At 41.2% G+C, this 19,800-nt stretch overlaps 1 protein-coding gene and 1 long non-coding RNA gene across 4 annotated transcripts in view; one reads left to right on the forward strand and one right to left on the reverse strand.

The window, feature by feature from the left end:
• Positions 1-899, reverse strand: part of BRWD3 (bromodomain and WD repeat domain containing 3) — a 46,951-nt gene extending 46,052 nt beyond the window's left edge. The window contains exons 1-3 of one of the 2 annotated variants that reach the window (XM_088151851.1): positions 514-899; positions 368-426; positions 249-278 (exon numbers count right to left, since the gene is read on the reverse strand). In XM_088151851.1, the coding sequence (XP_088007977.1) occupies positions 249-278; positions 368-426; positions 514-544 (120 nt within the window). In that variant the 5' untranslated portion in view covers positions 545-899. The remainder of the gene's footprint in view (positions 1-248; positions 279-367; positions 427-513) is intronic. The other variant, XM_088151850.1, reaches the window with a different exon arrangement.
• Positions 900-1,012: 113 nt separating this feature from the next.
• Positions 1,013-17,918, forward strand: LOC112541216 (uncharacterized). Of its 2 annotated transcripts, XR_015798107.1 has the most exons (4): positions 1,013-1,121; positions 11,008-11,074; positions 12,415-12,530; positions 17,071-17,918. It is a non-coding gene; the product is annotated as an uncharacterized LOC112541216 (long non-coding RNA). The 2 variants fall into 2 exon arrangements; XR_015798106.1 differs by lacking the exons at positions 12,415-12,530; positions 17,071-17,918 and adding an exon at positions 11,378-11,769.
• The last annotated feature ends 1,882 nt before the right edge of the window (positions 17,919-19,800 follow it).

The raw sequence follows: 19,800 nt of genomic DNA on the forward strand, positions 1-19,800 counted from the left end.
TTTATAAGGGGGAAAAGTGAAGGAGGGAAAGGAGACCCTTTCTCTGGGGAGGGGGCTTCCCATCGGCTGTAAGCCTTGGCCCGGGGGTCCCAGGATGACTCCCTGTGGGGGGGCTCTCATTAGCTGCACTAGAAGCCTTGGGCCGGGGTCCCACTTCAGGACGACCCCCGAGTCCCCTCCTCCAAAAGAGGCAGGAGGCACCACAGCGGGGACGACCCTCGCCCCCCCGGCCCGCCGGGGGCCCTTACCTGGTGCTCCTCCAGCTCTGCCACCAGCACCTGCGGGGGGGAGAGAGACAAAGGGGTGACGAGGGGCGCCCCGCGACCCCCGTCCCGCCGGCAGCCCCGCCCGGGCCCTGGCCCCTCACCTGGGCGGATTTCTTGCAGGGTCCGGACTGCAGGAAGCGCGCGATCAGGTAGTACAGCTCTGCGGACGGGGGAGAAAGCAAGCGCGGTCAGAGCCAGCGAGGCGCCCGGAGACCCCCCCGCCGGCGCGACCCCCCCACTCCCTCACCGGCTTCCAGCTGGGTCGGCGCCGCCGCCATCCTCCGTCCGCGGAGCCGCAGGCCCGCCCGCCCGTCGGGAGGGGCGGCGGCGGCGGGGCCTCGCCGGCGCTCCGCTCTCTCGCGCTCTCACGGCCGCCCGCAGCCGCCCCGCCGGCGAGCGGGGCGAGGAGTCTCCGCGGCCGCCTTCGCCCTCCGCCGCCGCCGCGCCGCCGGCCCCATGGAGCTGCGCTGGCGGAGGGACAGCCGCCCGGCGCCGCGCTGCCCCGGGTGCGGGAGGCCGCGGCGGCGCGAGGGGCCGAGCGAGCGAGCGAGCGAGTGGGCGAGGGCGAGGAGCGGGGCGCGGCGCGGCGCGGCGAGCCCGGCGGGGCACGGGCGGGCGGCGAAGGGAGCCTCCGGGAGCCTCCGGCCGCGCGGGGGCGACGAGCGGGCCTGGCGGACGGGCGGGCGGCCGCTCTCGGAAGAGGCGGGGAAAGAAGGCCGCGGCCTGCGCCCGGCGCGCCGCTCCCGCCCAACCCAGCCCAGCCCAGCCCAGCCCAGCCGAGCCGCGGCCTGGAGGGGAGGGACGCCCGAGGCCAGCCGGCCGCCCCCTCCCTCCCGCGCACAACAGCCCGGCGAGGTAGGCCGGGGCGGGAGGAAGTCGGCGGCCTCGCACCGTCTGCTCTGGGCTCCCCCGTCAGGATGATTCGGGTTTTTTTTTTGAGGGGGGACAATTTTAAATCGCTTTTATTGTATTGCCGTTTGTTCACCCATTCGATTTTAGCCCGCCGCAGGAGGCTTTAGGCCGCCCCCACCCCCCAAGGGCTCTGGGCCCACACAGGGCTAAGTGTTCGGTACGCCTGTAAAAATATTTACCCCCCCACACACATATACACCGATATAGACAGTATACTGTATATATATGTCCACAACCACATATTTACAGTATTCACACACACACACACACACGTGTAGATATGGATATAGATATCTTCTACTGCATTAGATTGGCATAGAAGTCCTAGTAAATAAATAAGTAAAATAGTAATAATAATAAATAAATAATACCCAGGGTCTCTGGGAGTTGGGGGGCATATAAATTTAATAAATAAAAATACGTACACATATGTTCCTCTGTGTGTGCTCATGCTTATTTACTTACTTACTTACTAGGACTTCTATACTACTCCAACCCAGTAGTAGGAGAGGGATGATGATGATGATGATGATGATTATTATATTTTTATCCTACTTTTTTAGATTTAGATATAACTCAAGGTGGCAAATGTATCAAATACTCCTGCCTCCTGTTTTCCCCACAACAACAACAACTTTGTGAGGTGGGTTGGGCTGAGAGAGGCTATAAATGAAGACTCATTTCTGTGTCTTGTTTTGAGCATTATTCCACATACATCTCGATGTTTGTATGTGTTTGGCCACACAGGCACCCAAAATATATGCACAAACACCCTGGCTAGTATTTGGATACACGCATTGTAGGAAATCCCTAAGCTGTGCCTGGTCTAGGAAGATGTAAAATGTCCCAGAAAAAAAAAAACAGTAGCAAACCACCTCCGTTTTGCTGCCCAAAAGCTCTGTAGATTTATCACCCCAAGTAGAGCTCAACACAAGTCTTTACTTTTCCGGGGGCTACACCAAACTGACATTGCTGTGAGTGAAATTACGACTCATTAGGACATTGTTTTGCGCTTTTGGCAGATACCAAAGAAGAGTCTTCCGTGTTTTTATGGTCCTTCTGGTAAAAAATGGTGCCAGCCTCTGTGTGAAGGTTAATAACTTTCTGGGCATAACTCTGGTAGTTTGCGAGCCCTTTGTCCAAGAAGAGAAACCTGGCTTGGGGCCCGGTTACTTACGGGACTGTCTCTCCCTGGTTGCATCTACCTGTCCCATCCGTTCCGGCCGGACGGGCAAGCTCTGGGTCTCATCGGCTAAGGATTGTTGGCTGGCAGGGCCCAGGAGGAGAGCCTTTTCTGCCATGGCACCTGCCCCCTGGGATGCCACCCCTCCAGAGCTCAGAGGGCTTCCTTGAGGCCCTGAAGACATAGCTCTGTGTCCAAGCCTGGGAGGCCTGGCCGTGTTGAAGGTTGGAGGTGGCTTTGTGATCCTTTTTCTGGCTGCTGTGGTTTTTATATTTTTGTATATTTTTTGTTGTTTTTAATAGTGTAAGCCATCCAGAGTCACACGCGTGAAATGGGCAGCCGTATAAATCCACTAAATAAATAATGGAGAAGTATACCCTTGGGGGGAGAACATCAGGGAACACTGTTTGTTTGCCATGACCATAATGAGATGGCATTTCTTTCCCTTTCAAAATATTTTGAGGGTTGGGCTGGTGGGACAGAACTATCGGGGTCATTTTGACAATGTACTGTATATAAGCAAATAAATGGCAGATCCTGTCGTTCAATTCTTGAAGTAGTTGCTGTGGATAAATGATCTTTTTATTCTAGAAACAGAGGGGTGGCTAGGAAGCATTCACTGTTTACATTTGGTGACATTTCAAATGTCGTGGAATCCTAAGAAGGATTTGCAAAGTTATCATTTATAGTAGCCCAAAGAGGCTAAAAATAGCAAGTTGACTGAAATATAGATTGTCATGGCCTATAATGCGCTTCCTTCTAAGATAGCCCTATGAAATGGCCATTTATAAGAAGCCAGTTTTTAGCCACTTTTTTTTATCAAGGGGGAAAGAAGTCTACATTTATGAAGAATATATGTGATTATGCTTTTTTGGTGTCAAAAGAGTAGCGGGTTACTACCTGAAAACAAAAGCATGAGGATTTGTAGAGTTGGGTGCGTGGTCCAAGTTGTTCTGTGGAAGTTCTTTGGATCAAGGTTGTCTTCTCCAAAGTGTTGGTTTGGGAGAGCTGAAGCTGGGGACTAATGTTCATGCAGTTCCTTTCATATATATGTTTTTTTAAAAATACAATTGATAAAACTAAAATAGATGGTATGTTTCTAAAGGAGCAATTTTACCTTAACCTTAAGCCATACATGTCATAGAGCAAGGTCATTATTCTCTCAGTAGATGGCAGCACTTAACCAACATTGGCTGATTCTGAAAGTTAAACAAGGTCAGCCCTGATCAATAGTTGGATGGCCCATTTTGACTAACTGGGAAATCCTAGGATTGTAGGCTAGACTGAAAAAAAAATCTGGAAGAAGACAGTGACAAATTGCTTTTGTAACACTGCCAAGAAAACCGCACAGATGCAGTCGTTTAAGGAACTGAGTTTGACTTTAGGGTCATTGTTTAAATTACAGAATTGTCAGATCTGTGTGTTTGGGGGCAGTTTAAGTATCAATATATACATAAGCCATACTGAAATTAAAGGATGGCTTGACTTACATGGGTAGAATATGGATTTGCTTTTGAGATGACCATCCTTTCTAGAAATAATGCCTGAACTTGTGTTAAGAAACAGGCCGTGCAACTTCTCCACCCTCATAAGGAAGCACTTAAGGAGTGGCCAGGAAAAGAACTGACTCAGCTCCTGACAACACAAATTATTTTATTCTGCTGTCTTCCTAATCTTTCTCATCTGCAACTTATTAGGTAGATTAACCTTGCCTTCCTCCAAGCCTTGTTAACCTTACAAAGAGTTAAATTCCCAAAGTAGCGTACCATGGGCCATTTTCCAAAACGCATAAAATAAATCCTGGTTTGGCATACAATAGTATCCCCCAGCTAATTCTGGCTCTCTGCTGCACGTATTTCTGATGGTACATAGTTTTCTCAAACAGTTGTTTGGGGCACTTACTTGTTGACATGTAGCCTTAAAATGTAGTACTGGCTATTAAAAGCAGTCCTGATTTTCTGACAGTATGTGTTCTTTTAGATATATTTTTTCATTACCTAACTTAAACGAGCCCTTTAAATGTAACATTATGGGTGAATAATTTTATATAATATTGTATACATCACTATTTGAATCAAAAGGTAGGTCTTTTATGCACGCTTAGTCTATTATTATTATTATTATTTATTATTATTATTAATATTATTATTATTATTATTATTATTATGGCCTATTATGTGATTTGGCCTCCTAGCAGAAGTGTCAAGATCTCCCCCCCTCCCCAGTTAAGGAGGGCTTATGTAGTTTAACAAATGTTATCCAAAGTGCAAAGGCCCTTGAGTTCAAATCCTGGCAGAGTTTGTACATATGGAGACTACAGTATCTGTGCCTGATGAATCCCAATAAATATGAAGCCAGTTGTGTAGTGCCTCCTGTTGGTCAGTAGCAATTAACATCCCCCAAAAGTGCTGCCCACAGTATTTAGAGTCAGCTTGGCAAAACCTCGATATCTTTTGTTTTAGTTTTCCTGCTATCTCTAATGTGGCAAAATTGTGCCTGGTGGCACCTCTTTTAGTGCCTCCCAGCTCCCTGCTATAGCCAATTTTTAAAAATTCTTTTTAACTAAGAAAGAGCATGCTGCAAACCAGTGAGGAGACCATTCTAAGGAAGTAGCTATTGAGGAATACCTAAGTGAAATGTTAGAGGAGGGTTGGAAGGAAGATAGTAAACCTTTATGATATCTATGGATACAGTTTTATAAAGCGTTTAAGTTGCAATCAAACTAGAAAAGAGTAGTAGAAAATGGGATATAATAAATGATGTGTCTTCAATTTGGTGTGTATGTACAGTATTTAGAGAGGTGGCATTTATGCAGTCAAAGTTGTTTGTATGTAACATAGAAATGAACATGAAAATAGAAACAACACCTGTCTCTAGCTATTAGTGAAAAGCAGGCATCTACAGCTTATAACCTACTGACCCAAATACAATCCACAAGATCAGCACAGTGGTTCACTAGGTAGCTTGTAGGTTGTTGTTGCTACTTTTCAGAGGCTGAAAAACACTAAAAATGGTTAACTTTTGTTAGCCTGGTGGATTGCAAAATGATTTGAACCTCTTACGTGCTACATATGCCTTTATCTGCCTTGGCCTTCCGTCATTTTCTTTCCAAAATTTGGGTGATTTTTCAAAAAAGGAATATGAGCAAAAGTTGAAAGTGCTAATCCACCCCATTTGGATTAAATATACTGCTGACTGATCCTTCCTTTGCCATTAGTAAACCAACTAGAAGAATGCAGCTTTTCTGTATATCAGACTTACAGAAAATTGTACTTTGTCTCAGAATCTCCCTTGTATAAATCATCATTCATAATTTCCTATGTTAAAAGATCTTTTAAAATGTAGCATAGCTAGTTTTCCAATTTCTGTCAAGAGGAAGTTGTAAGACATTTAACCATTTAAAGTTTCATTTATGGTGGATTGTCTTTGATGTAGTCTTGTTCTAGAACATAATCTGTTTTCTTCCAGTTTTACTTATAGATTGGCAAGTAAATGAAATCGTATATTCCTTGTTACATAAAGGGAATATTACAGATCAGTTTGTCCTCTGCTTTCTGTGTCTGACTTTCAGAGATGCTCAACATTTTGAAAATTCAAATTTTTGAGAGTTTAATTTAGAAGTTGATTGCCATCAAACTTTTCCCATCCATCAAAGAGCACTGATGTAACTGCCCATTGGATGAGTCTGGATTCAGTATATTACTGAAATCTACATTACTGTCTCTTTGGTTTTCTCTCTCCACACCTGATGTGACTTTTCTGCATTATAGGGGAGGGGAGGGCAGTGACTTATTTCACACGCTCCTCTATTTTGTGTATAAAACTATGATCCAGCAAACCTGTTTATAAAGAAGTCTGCTTGCACATGTGTCTTGAATGGTACCTTTGATCACCATCCAACAAATTTGTTGTAAGAGCCTTGCCACCCCTTCGGTTAATTTGTTCTTTGCTAATCCCTCCCACTCTCCCAGTATTTCAGAAGCACCATCCTGCATTGCCTTGTAATACGGTGATCCTTGCTTATTTTGTAAAACGACGGATTCTAGAAGCAGTGGGGAAAAAAACGCTGCGTGCTTCAGATTTGGTCTCATTAATCTCGCTGTCATTCTGCATCACTGGAATATGTCCTCTAGGTGGCGCACCATAATCACAGTTACAACAAACTCGCTCGCTCGCTCGCTCGCGCTCTCTCTCTCTCTCTCCTGATTACAAATATGCTCTGCCAATGAAGCCTCTGAAATATAAATAAACAACTTTAATTAAAATAGTTCATTGGTGGTAAAAGAATTAATATGCTCTGTCCTTAAAAAACGAAAAAATCTTAAGAGTGGGATGACTCTGAATCAAGTCTGGTGTCCACTCCGGTGTTTTTCCCTTTATGGTCTAATCTGTTCCACATTCATTCATGATTTAATGTAGATTTCTAGTAGAATATTTGTTTTTACGGTTTAAAAAATCTATAGTGATGACATAGTAAACTGCTTAATAATATAACAAATAGGATAAGAAACAGTAAAAGATAAATGTCAGTATTCTAGTCTAATGATCACTTACTGTTAATCAAAAACATACAAAAATATACTTTTTAAATATCATGTTATCTTTCTCCCTCTTTTGAAGCTTCTTTTTGGCTTCATCTCAGACTTGTTTCTTTGATTGTCACTTTTTGGTGGGTTGTACTTTACTTTTAGGTGATTTTTATATATCTTCTAGAGGATAATTGGTAAAACTGATTGATCAAGGAACTTTGGAGGGATTTGGTATAGACAAAAGTTCTCATGATTTCCTCTTCTATCCTGCATCTTCTTATGCTATTCACATCTTCAAGAAATCCACCAATCTGCCATAGCAAATTCATTATAAAATAAAGCAATATAGCAGCTGGAATTCAGCCTTCTGCAAAATGTAATATTATAGAGCAAGGAGAAGTTCAGCAGAGAACCTTGGAATTGGAATGAAATCAGGAGTCTGGTAGCACATTTTCCAACTAATACATTTCATTGAAAGGCATAAACTTTTGAGCTGCAGCTGACTTCATTAGATTTATGGGCTGATGTAGGATTTAAACTGGGGTGAGGTGGGAGCGAAGGGAGAGGAAGATAAGTTGGTTATGCAGATTACATATGAGAGATATTACAAGCACCTTATCAATTATAATGATAAGGTGCTTGTAATCTGTTAAAATGTGTTGTTAAAACCCCATTGTGTGTACTGAAACCTTCTGAGATTGCCTCAAACCTTTTGAGGTATGTGAGTTCCACAATTTCTCACTCAAAGGTTCAGTTGAAGTCCTGCTTTTCCAAAGCAGTCACTTTATGGAGCGTCTTGGAGAGGTCGAAAGGCTCCGATATTACTTGGTCTTTGCGTCCTGATGTCAAATGTGTGTCCCTCAATTCTTTTGCACAAAGTTTGTCCTGTGCAAACTCCAGAGGGGCATTAATCACATTGGAGGAAGAGCATGTGAATGTACCTCTAATCTTGTGTGTAAGCATCTGCCCAACCAGCTCGTCTTACTCTATTGGAATGTGGTATTGTGTAAATGTGGCTGTTACAAATACGTCAATTTCTTCTGTAAAGCAGAGCAGGATTTATATAGACATTTGGCGATCGCATATGTCTAGCCAATACTTTAAATTATATGAGGTCCTTTAAAATAAGTGTTCAAAAGCTAAATGATTAGCGGGGGAGCGGGGAGGCAGTATGATGAGGATTTTCTGTTGGTTGGGGAGAGAAATTGCCTCTTCTTTCCCTTCCTAGGGAAAAATCTATGCGGTATGCCTTCCCTTGCTAAAGGCAAGAAAAGGCATACCGTATAGATTTTTCCCTAGGACTTGTTTTTTCCCATATTATCTTCCTCAAGTGAACCTTTTAGTTATTTTTCAGAGCCAAGCTCAGTGCGTATTCCATGTGTATATCTTTATATTTTCCCAAATGAAACTTCTTAAGGAAATAGTTGCCTTAACAAAAGAACCACTAACCAGGCAAAACAAACTCACTTCAGTTAATTGCTTCAATTAGGAATACAGCCAAAGTAAAGTTTTTTGTTGTTTTTTTAATCGCTGAATGAATGCTTCATTTCAGTGGGGCAAATGTATCATACAGAACTTCATGAAGCATTTGTGTGATTTTTCTATGGAAAATGTAACAATATGGCAAGGAGTTTTGTGAGTCTAGTCTGCCCTGATCCTTTCCGGTCTGTATGTAGTTTATCTAGCATTTTAAAGAATCACAACAGGATAGTAGGGGTGTATGTGTGTGTGTGTATTTAAACTCGAATGTTTGTCAACTTTAACTTCTAGGCTCATATCAGTGTAAAACAATGATTGATAAAGTATATTCCCCCCCCCCCCCAAATTGATAATCAAAGCAGTGGAAAACCTGGAGGAAGGGAAGAGAGCAAAAGCAGAGTAAGGTATCAGAGTTGTACAATCCCTTGGATTCAGTTTTTAAAAGATGCTTCTTCCTCTTTAGTTATGGGGTGTTGTAGAGAAGCACAGAAATGGCCTTGGAGAAACTGGGACGACAATTAGAAAAGCATGTTTTAAGCCCAGGACAGGAAGAGAACATTTGAAAGAAACTTAATCTGACTCTGCCTTAACTCTCTTGGGGTATAAGAGGGAGGGAGGGAGGGAAAATGCTGTCAGGCACTCAGAATTCTGCATGTAAGAGAGTCCAGAAAGAGAAAAAGAAAGAAAAGCACATTAAAAAAAAAGGGGGGGGGGAATGAAGCAGAGATCAGCAGGGAAAGAGTTATTGATTGATTCTTGATATATATCATAAGTTGGTATCAATTCTTAGCAACCATATAGGTAGGCCTTCTCCAGAATGATCTGACCCCAGCCTGGCCCTTCCAATGGTGCACTCATTACTAATATAATTAACTCCATCCATCTTGCTGCGACTTATCCTCTTCTTCCCTTTCCTTCCACCTTTCCCACTACAGTATTACGGACTTTTCAAGGTTTCAAGCTGGGGTTTCCTCATAATGTGTCTAAATTATAATAATTTGAGCCTGGTCATTTGAACCTCAGATGAGAACCCTGGATTGATTTGTTCTGTTATCCATTTATTTGTTTCCTTGGCTGTCCATGGTATTCCCAGGAGTCTTCTCCAAAAGCGTCAATACTTTTTCTATCCTCTTTCTTCAAAGCACAACTTTCATGGAAAACCATTGCCTGCATGATTCTGATCTTTGTAGGTATGGGTATATCACAGTATCTGAATAACTTGGGATAACTAATCCAAGGCCTTGCTACCCTACCATGTGCTAACCTGCTGCTTGACTGCTTGTTCCTTTATTGATGCTAGTCAGTGCTACCAGGCAGACGCTGTCCATCACTTCTATATCTTCATTGTCAATTCTGAGACTAGCTGCTATATCTGTTGTCATTAGTTTGGTTGTATTTATATTTAACTTTTTCCCATTTTTTCACTGGGCTCCTTCACTTTCATTACTAGAGCTTCCAGGTCATTTGCATTTTCAGCTATCCGAATAGTGTCATCAGCACAACACAGGTTATTGATGTTTCTTCCTCCAGTTTTAAAACCACACTCATCTTCTAATCCAGCCTCCCTCAGTGTATATTCAGAATATAGGTTGAATACATAAGGAGAAATTATACAGCCTTGTCTCACTCCTTTGCTGACCTGCAGCCAGTTGTGTTTGGACTGTGGCTTTCTGTCCTGTGTGTTAGCTTTGCATGAGGACAATGAGATGTTCTGTGATTCCTGTTTTCTGAAGGACATTCCACAGCTTGACATGGTAGACACAATGCAAGGCCTTTCCATAATCAATGAAGACATACTACTTTGGAATTCTTTGGTATTCTCTCAATTATCCAGTGTGCATCAGCAATGATGTTCCTCAGCCTTTTCTAAAACCAGCTTGAACATCTGGCATCTCCCTTTCCATTTGGCTTCTAATTTGTATTGGATGATCTTACATATTATTTTGCTAGCATATGAAATTAAGGATATTGTGAAGTAGTTTGCATGCTGTTGCATCTCCTTTCTTTGGTAAAGGTATGTAGACTGCCCTCTTCCTATCTGCTGGCCACTATTTCATTCTTCAGATTTGCTGGAAAAGTTTGATTAGAACCTTTACCGATACTTCTTCTGTTCCTTGCCATATTTCTGTAGATATTCGATCAATTCCTGTAGCCTTTCAACTTGGTAATGACTATCTATCTTCATTTTCTAGCACTAGAGGTTCTTCTAAATAGGGAATATCTTCTAAAGTACTTAGATGTTGATATCTTTACTGTAGAGAATTTCATGTACCCCTTCCACATTTGTTTGATCTTCCTTGAATAAGTTACTATCTGTCTATTGGCATCTTTTAGTGTGCCAGTTCGAGGTTGGAACCTCCTTTTGAGTTTGGAAAGCTTTCCTTGTTTTCACATGTCTGTTCCACTGTTTCAGTGTCTTTACAGATATTGTTGTAATACTGCTTCTTGTCTTTTCTAACATCTTTCTGAAGTCTTTTTTTTACTATGTTCCTTTCTAAGGCCTTTGTCTTTCATTGCCTTGGCTTCTCTTGTTGGCAGTTTCCAGTTTTGACCTCCAGTTTGGCTTCTTCTGTTTTTTGGTCTTTGGCAGGCTTTTTTCACATTCATCCTTAACAACTTCTTTGATTTCATTCTACAGGTGCTCTGGTTCCTGATCAGTGAGGTTCCAGTCTTCAAAGCAGTTCCTGATGTTCTCCTCGAAAATGGTGGGTATATGCTTAAGATCATATTATGGAAACTCTTGTCTTTGTTCTTCAGCTTTCGCTTAATTTGGAACTTGCATATGAGCAGTTCATAATCTGTTCCACAATCAACCCTGGCCACATCTTAGCTGTTATAACTGAGCTCTTACACCTCCATTTTCCAATAATATAGTCAATTTTATTTCCGTGTACTCTGTCTAGTGATTTCCAGGTATGTAGACATTATTTTGGTTGTTTGAAGACTGCGTTAGCATTGGACTGGCAGAAACTGATAAATTGTTCTCCTGCTTCATTTCTGTTTCCTAGGCCATATAGTCCAACTAAGATGTCCTCCTTATTTTTTCCAGTGTTGACATTCCAGTCTCCAACCATAAGCAGCACATCTTGCTTGCATGTTCTGTTGATTTTAGACTGAACCTGACCGTAAAGCTTGTCAGCTTTCTCTTCTTCTGCATCAGTGGTTGGAACATAAATACAGATAACTGTCATATTAAAAAGTTACCTGTGAAATCTAATTGATATTAGTGGTCATTGACTACACTGTACCCAAATACTGTCTTGCTATATCCCTTCTGACTGTGTAAAGCAATGCCATTCCTTCTTTTTGTTTTTTGTGTGCACATGTGCGTGTCCTAAGTAGTCAATAGTAAGATCTTCTGAGGGAAGGTTTCCAATTCCATGCGTCTTGCATTTCGTGTTCCCCCTTAAATTCTGTTGCTTCAGATTTTCTTTTCCTGCATGGCAACATCAGCAACTAGATGTTCCAATGGCTTTAAGTCTCCCTCTTCTCATCTACAGCTTTTCCTCCTCAAATTCTCCATCTGTAAGATGTGGCTGTCCTTTTAAGGGCACTAGGACTACGTTTGCATGTAACATGTAGCTGGGACTTGATTGTGGTATCTTTGAGAGAGATCACAAGTTCTAACAATAAAAGCTCTGCATCTGTACTTCACTGTTGGTTGGTTGTTTTCATTATGAGTAAAACAACGCTACCAAAACTAGAATTTGAGCTATTTAGATTTTTATCCCCGCCATGTTTTTGGAAAATGGAAGTTCTTTTTTGTTTTTTAATCCTTAAGATGTGTTTGAAATCTTAAATCTCTTTTATGTGTTGAATAAGTTTGTGTCAGATTTAATACCAAGCACAGCGATAAATCTAGACTTATTGCTTAAGCCCATATACAGGAATTTGCTTATAGCAGAAATTTCACACGTTCAGCACAGCTACATGAGTTGTTTTATGACAGCCAAGATAGAAACGAGAGAGAGAGAGAGAGAGAGAGATCAAGCTGTATATACAGTACGTCTGTTCCAAGGATTATATTCTCGGCCTTTTCTTTCAGCCTTTCCAAGTCAGTGGAAATTTGGCCATGCTCAGCATGGAGACTGGAAAGCGCCTGCTCAAAGTTTGCAGAATGAATCCGTCTAACCTGACAGCTTCTGATTCCTGGCTCACCAGGTTAACCATTTTATATTATTATGACATCCACAGGTAGCTGCTGGTTGCCATTGCTTTTTGTCACTGCTAGATGGCAAAGAGAGAGTATCCCCATCTGACTTAATTTAGTGAAATTCTTACCCTAAACCGAAATAAATCAATATACGGCATGTACATCCTTAGGAGCAGATGCAAGCTGAGCTGTAGCAATAGGAGACCTGCCCACACACACACCACCCTCCCAGCTGCTGCATTCGTTTTCTTATTACATGCCCTCGGAGCGCTCTCATTTGATTTCGTTCTCTGTTTTGTCTGCACCCCATCTTCGAAACAATTTTTAGACAGTAGAACAACAGGGAATTGAAGCACTTACAGCAGTGTTGTCCAAACCTGGCCACTTTAAGATGAGTGGACTTCAACTCCCAGAATTCCCCAGCCAGCATGGCTGGCTGGGGAATTCTGGGAGTTGAAGTCCACTCATCTTAAAGTGGCCAAGCTTGGACAACACTGACTTACAGAAACACTTTATAATAGAGATGTACTAATTGCACAAGTAAAAAAAATATGTTTCCGTCACACTAGAAATCCAGAACGAAAAGTAAATAAGATCGTTGGTTAGAAGTGATTATTGTTATCCATTGACAGAATTTTGTGTTCCTATCGTTCTTTCTTTGGCATTTGGCCAGCTACTATAGGAACAAGAATTCAGGGCTGGATAGATATTTTATGTACCATGAAAATCTATAGCAATGCTTAATGGTATACAAAATTAGCCCATCAAGCCAAACTCACGCATGTCTTTGCCTTAAAGCTAAGTTAAATTTGGCATAAAAGGAGCCTTCAGTTCAGTCCTAAGTCATGGTCAATTTAACAGTGATTTGTTAAATAAGCCAAAACTGGCTGGTTTTACTGAATGCTACGCCGTAAGCCTTGATTTCCCAACCATGGTAGCTGGGAGTACACCTAAAACAAACGGCATGGCTTCCTAATTCCTGCTTGGATGGTACGGTACGGCATCGCACAAGTGTTTTAAGTCTGGAGGTTGCATTCTGGCTTTCAAAATAAAAAAAAGTAGCTATGTTTTATTTGCTTATTTTTAACTTTAATTATGACAGAACGTTTTTCAGTACACAAATCTGCTGCCATCACAACTATATGGATGGTTGTTCTTACATAGGTGGTTTATTTGGGTTGGCTGTTGTTCATGCTGTTTGTGGTATAATGCTAAATTACAGTGAGGTGGAACTACAGTATTGTTTTCGTAATTGCTGCATTCCTTCTTAGCAGAGAGAGGCAGAGAAACAGATACTGAGATTATTTTTTCTGTGGTGTTTGTGGCAGGAAGATAAAGGCAGAAATCTCCCTGCACCCCTGGAACCAAACTGAACTAATTTCACAGAAACAAGCAACTTAGATCTCTAACTAAAGGCAGTTGCTTCAGAGCAGATTTTCAAGAAAAGAAGCGGTGGGGAGTTACCTATCTATCTATCTATCTATCTATCTATCTATCTATCTATCTATCTATCTATCTATCTATCTATCTTTATTTATTGAATTTGTACCCTGCCTTTTTATTTTCACTGATGCTCAAAGCAACTCACATTTGAGAGAAAACATTTAAATGAAGCTTTAAAATCAACAGATTAAAAATCAGTGAACAGTGAAAACCTTGGTCAAAAAGATCCACCTTTGGGGGCCTTTCTTAGTCTCAGAGCCCCACAGGAGAAGGGCCTCTCTAGCAAACCAGGCAGATAAACCTTTGATACCGGGGGGGGGGGGTGTCTCCCAAAAGGTCCTTGCTGCTGACCTGAGTGGCCAGGCAGGTTCCTGACATGGTTTTAAAGGTCAGCACCACCATTATAAACTCTGCCTAGTAGGCAAGTGGTAACTACTGTACTACTGACCTCACCTTAAAGGCATTGCCTTGCATATATTCGTCCTATGGATTTTCATTCAAATGATTAAATGGAATGGTGACATATGTAGCCACATTATCATGTGTCTTCTCATCAGTCTCTATACAGTGGGGCAAAAAAGTATTTAGTCAGCCACCAATTGTGCAAGTTCTCCCACTTAAAAAGATGAGAGAGGCCTGTAATTTTCATCATAAGTATACCTCAACTATGAGAGACAAAATGGGGGAAAAAATCCAGAAAATCACAAAGTTCTGTTGTTATACAATGGATATACAAACGATGGCAGTTTAGATCTCCAACCTACACCACACTTCTCTTTTTCTCTCTCTTGTGTATTAGCATGCTTCACTTTATAAATTTTATAACGTTGCAGTCCATATGAAGGTCTGGATTGTGCCTTACAGCATGCGTCCATTGTTCCCTACAGAGTAGAATCCCTTACAGAATGCAGCTTTCTTTTTTCTTTTCTTTTCTTTTCTTTTCTTTTCTTTTCTTTTCTTTTCTTTTCTTTTCTTTTCTTTTCTTTTCTTTTCTTTTCATAAACTCTATAGCCTTCTTCAGGTTTATTACCGTACTTCCAGCTCCAATTCATTTTAAAATCATGTTCAGTTCATGTAAAATGGCTCTGGAGAGGATTCACAACACAACCCCCTTGACTGAATGGTGACGGTGGATCAAGTAAACCTTTAACAATAACCTCAACTTTAGAATTCAGATCCGCTCAGAAATCTTTCTCCTTTCTGTGCGCAGGCCATGTTTTCATGACAAACTGTGCCTCTTGTTTTTCTGTTCTGAACAAGTAATATCTCAAGATGCTAAAAGGTACCGCTGCTTGCTGTTCCCCTCTGAATGCTGAAATTCTTGATTATATGGTTCCAAATGACAGCATACTTCAAGACGCTGCAGCTCTCTGAGATGCTGGGGGTGAACCTTGGGAATGGCCTCCCTCTCCAGACGCCCAATAATCGTGTACATAAAAACCAAAAGCCTCAGATAAGGGAGGCAGGATGCACTGGGCCAGTTATCCTCAAATAAATAAATAAATTGTGGCCCCTTCCGCATCAGCGGGTGGAGGAAATGCATTCATTTTCCTTACCATCAGCTTAATTGTGTGCTTTTTTGGACTAATTAGGACCATGGCATGATCTGAGGTCAGAAATGGAACAAATGTTTTTTGAGTCTGACCCATCCTTTCTCTCTTTTTTTCTTTCTTTCTTTCTTTCTCTCTCTCTTTTAAAATGCCATCTGTCATTACTGTGACTGCACTTTGCTTTTTTCCTGCTGTACTATAATAACTAGAATATATGCAGGGTAATAGGGCTATTTCTTCCCCCAGGAAGAAATAAAAACCTAGTGGATGAAACTGCTCCATTCTTATTTCTTCCCTTTACCCTTTTCCAGAAGCTTGCAATTTAAAAGAAAATTGCGCTGAAAGAACAAAACAATGTTTTATTTTAAAATAATAATGGTACTAACTCAGCCCCCCATTTTATCATGCAAGCAGCTGCAGAAGCTTTCTCTTCCAAATGGGTGATGTAAGAGCGTCTTTGTCAGCCAAAGCTGTGATGAATAAAAACCTGAGATCCTAAATCCCAGCAAGGTTTTGACGAAGCCCATAAGGTTTCTGGTGCAAGAGACAGAGCAGCTGAATTCAAGCTTGTGGGGTTGAAATAAAACAAACCCCTGGAGATTAAAATTCTGTATTAACAGAGTTCTGCAGTTCTTAGTTATTCGTTCAGGTGTGGAACTGGATGTGCTGAAGCATCAAACCCCAAATACTGGGCTTTTAACCTTTTCATTGCATGATTAAGAACATTTCTTATTCTACACTTTTTCACCAAAACATCTTTTATTTCATATGGGTATTTAGATATAAATCCATTCTGAATTCATGTCACACAGGTAGTTAAGTTCCATTATTTTTAAATCTGTGTAATACTGCCTAATGAGAGACAGTTGGGTGCCGTGGTTAAGACACCAAGCTAGAAAGCAGGAGATAGTGAGTTCTAGTCCTGCCTTGGGCACAAAGCCAGCTGGTGACCTTGGGCCAGCTGCTCTCTCTCAGCTCTAGGAAGGAGGAGGCCAGGGCAAAACACTTCAGAAATCTTGCCAAGAAAACTGCAGGGACTGGTCCAGGCAGTCACCAGGAGTCAACACTCACTCGAAGGCATGCACCCACGCAATAATGCCTAGTAGATTAAGTGCAGGAGATGGGGAGATGGAAGAGAATCACCAATAGAAATTTAGCTATCTGTGGCTTTTCACCTTCCTGAATGATTTCCATCTCAGCTATTTGTTGTATGCACCTTGTGCTGTTTTCCTCTTCCTTCTCCAGCATTCTTCCTTTTGTGTTGTATCTTTTAAATTGTAAGTTTGCTGACAGAAACTTCCTTGCTTCTTACTGACCTGGAGCTTTTTCTATTAAGAAGGGAGCTAAAACACACAAGAAATAAGTGAGCAAATGTACAGCTACTTTTCAGGATCAGCGAATGCCAATTTCCCCCCCCCCTTGACTGTATAACATAAGATTGCTGTTAAGGTATGCGTAATAATAGTTGAAACCCCTCTCCTATCTGTACAGTGTAAATGGAACATTAGGAAAAAGGATTCCTGGTATGTTCAATATCCTGTTTTTTTTTATTCAGAAGATTACAACAGGACTCTTGCATTCTTTGGGGATATTTTGTACTTCAGGACAAGTGCTGAGCCAATATTTTTCATCCACTGGAAAAATATTCATAAGGAAGGGACGTTTTTCCTGCTCACTGTATAAACTTGCTTGAAATTGTACATATTGTATTGCTTTTGAAGTCCTAGTCTTGCTTCTTTACCTTTATTAAATCTTCAGTGAGTAGCACATTCTTGGTGTATTTCATAGATGACTAATATTTTTTTAAGTATGTTTCTTGCCCAGTTAATCATATACTTTATAGATATAAATATGCCCGATAATTTGTTTTGAAGAGGAATAGATGGGAAATTATAAGATTATGCAAGGACGTTAAAAAAGTTTTATGTATTAAGATTTCCTTACTCTATAGAAGTCAAGAAACAGGCTTCTATATGTACTGTGTCTTTAAAACATTGCTCTCTCATTCAAGAAAGATGGGGATATTTGAATACAAGCCAAATTCAGATTTTACTCATCTTTAACTTTCACGTGTTGTATATTTATCATCTAGCTTTGCCATATGGATCTTTCTTCCTCCAGAATAGTGCATATTTTCAAATCTAACCAAAACCGAAACAATGATCCATGTACCCCTCCTGCTATTTTCTAGCCTTTCTGTGAGTTGTGACAGCTGATAAGTAAAGAAAATTGAACTCTTGTCGTGTTAGAGTTTAATCCGCCTTTCCAAATACAGTCTTTCCACAGTACTTCTTCAAGGTTCTTGCCTATTTTTTTAACCTTTTAAAACTAAAGCCGTTTTTTTCTAACTCTATAGGCAACAGTTAATCAAAAGCTAAATAAATAAGTTGCTATGGTTGCATAATTAGCAATGCTTACAATCTTCCTTATGCCATAATACATTAAGGAGAATAGCAGCTGGTTAGTGGTGAATGCCATGAGAAAAGCTGGAGTGTCATTAAGCCTACAAAGGGCTTGTGTTTTATTTTTATACCTTGCCTCCTGAAACAAGGTGACTGCCGAAAGAACAGCAAGCTAAACACTAATGAAGAAATTAGTTCCTCAGGTTTATAAATCAAGAGGGGCCCTCTTCAACCCAAGGCAGATTCTGCTATGCTCAAGCAGTGGAATATCGAAGAGCTTAAGTTCTGCAGGGCCTCTGCATCACCGTTCCCCAAACGGCAGTGTAGATAGGTTTGACCCAACATTTCACAGGAAAATTCAAAATCCATCTTGCCTCCTTTTTGGCTTTGACTTCCATGGGCAATACTGGACTTGTGAGCAAAACTAAGAAAAGGAAAAAAGAAAGATGTTTTTTTTTTTCACCTTCTTCCTAGCACCTGAACTTGTTTTTACTATTGAAAATAAAATGATTAGCAATAGAATAGGGTCAAAGGGCTTACTCACACAACGCACACCAGGGAATTCATTGCGGATAAACCTTGAGCCGTGCATAGTATTGATCTCCGATTTGGGTGGGAAGTAGAAGAGTAGGGAAGCCTTTTTGTATAGAAGAAAAGCCAAGCAAATAGACCTTCCCTGTTTGTTTCTTCTCCTCTGAGCCAACTCCCTCCAGATGCTGTTCTTCATTTGTCCAGGAAACTCAATACTGGAGACAAATTGAAGGAGGAGAAGCAGCAGCTAAAAAGAGAGAAAAGCCCCCTCTTCCTCCTCACTGTTTCAATCCTACCCCCAAACACTCTTGGTTTGTACTGATCTCTTGCGCCATCAGCTTTTGTCACTTTCCATCTCTGGCGTTGCAAGTGAACCAGGAATGGAGAACCAGCCTATATGAAAACTCTTGTCAGGAAAGCTTACCTTGCATTATTTAAAGTCCGAATAACGATTAAAGGACGTGTGCTGAAGCTTAAATCTTTCAGTCCAGTTCAGGATTTTTTTTTCTTCCTAGCGTTTTTCCCACATGTGCAGGGTCCACTTTTATTTTTTTTCCTGGATCAACCCAACATTGATCAGTTGGTTGCGACAGGAATTGACCGACCGGCTTGTCACCCAAGCCCGACATCGGGGGCTGAGAGAGAGGGACTGGCCCAAAGTCACCCAGCTGGTTTCATGCCTAAGGCGGGAGTAGAACTCACCGTCTTCTCCTAGTTTCTAGCCTGGAGCCTTATATTAGCTAAGAAACAAATATGCACAGCGGAAATGGGAACACGCTGCCTTTCATATTCCAAACCAGCTGCTGTGAAAGTTATAAACTGTTTTAGCAGCTCTGTAGTTTATCCTCTCCTTTAAGTTAAGTTCATATCTCTCTCATCTTAGAACCAAAGTATTTAGATTCTTCAGCAGCGCTCTATCACTTTTTGACTGAAAATACTCATTATTGTCTTAAACTTGCAAAACAGCATTGTATCACCACGTAGATGGATGAAAACATCTACAGGCAATGCCACTAAACTCCCCCCCTGCCCATTTTTTAATTAAGCATTTAGAAGAAGATATATAAACAAACACAACTGGGAAAGGGAGATAAAAGAATAAAATATAAATAAATGAGTGAATGAATAAACAACGTATTTACAAATGTCATGGGGGTTATTGTTTTCTGATATATCATTAGTTACTTAATCAGTAATTGAATACAGTGTACAATATTGTTTTAAAAGACAAAAATCACTACTAAGCGCTAAGCAAAGTGTGAATATCAATACCAGTATAAATGGTTGAGTGAGATTATAGTCTTCAGTAAATTCTATCCATGTTACTAAAAGTCTGCTCTGATTTGTAAATC

This window comes from Python bivittatus, unplaced genomic scaffold, assembly GCF_059951505.1.
Source record: "Python bivittatus isolate LINGU-HERP-01145 unplaced genomic scaffold, Pbiv_v1 ctg000670_np1212, whole genome shotgun sequence".
Classification (NCBI taxonomy): domain Eukaryota; kingdom Metazoa; phylum Chordata; class Lepidosauria; order Squamata; family Pythonidae; genus Python; species Python bivittatus.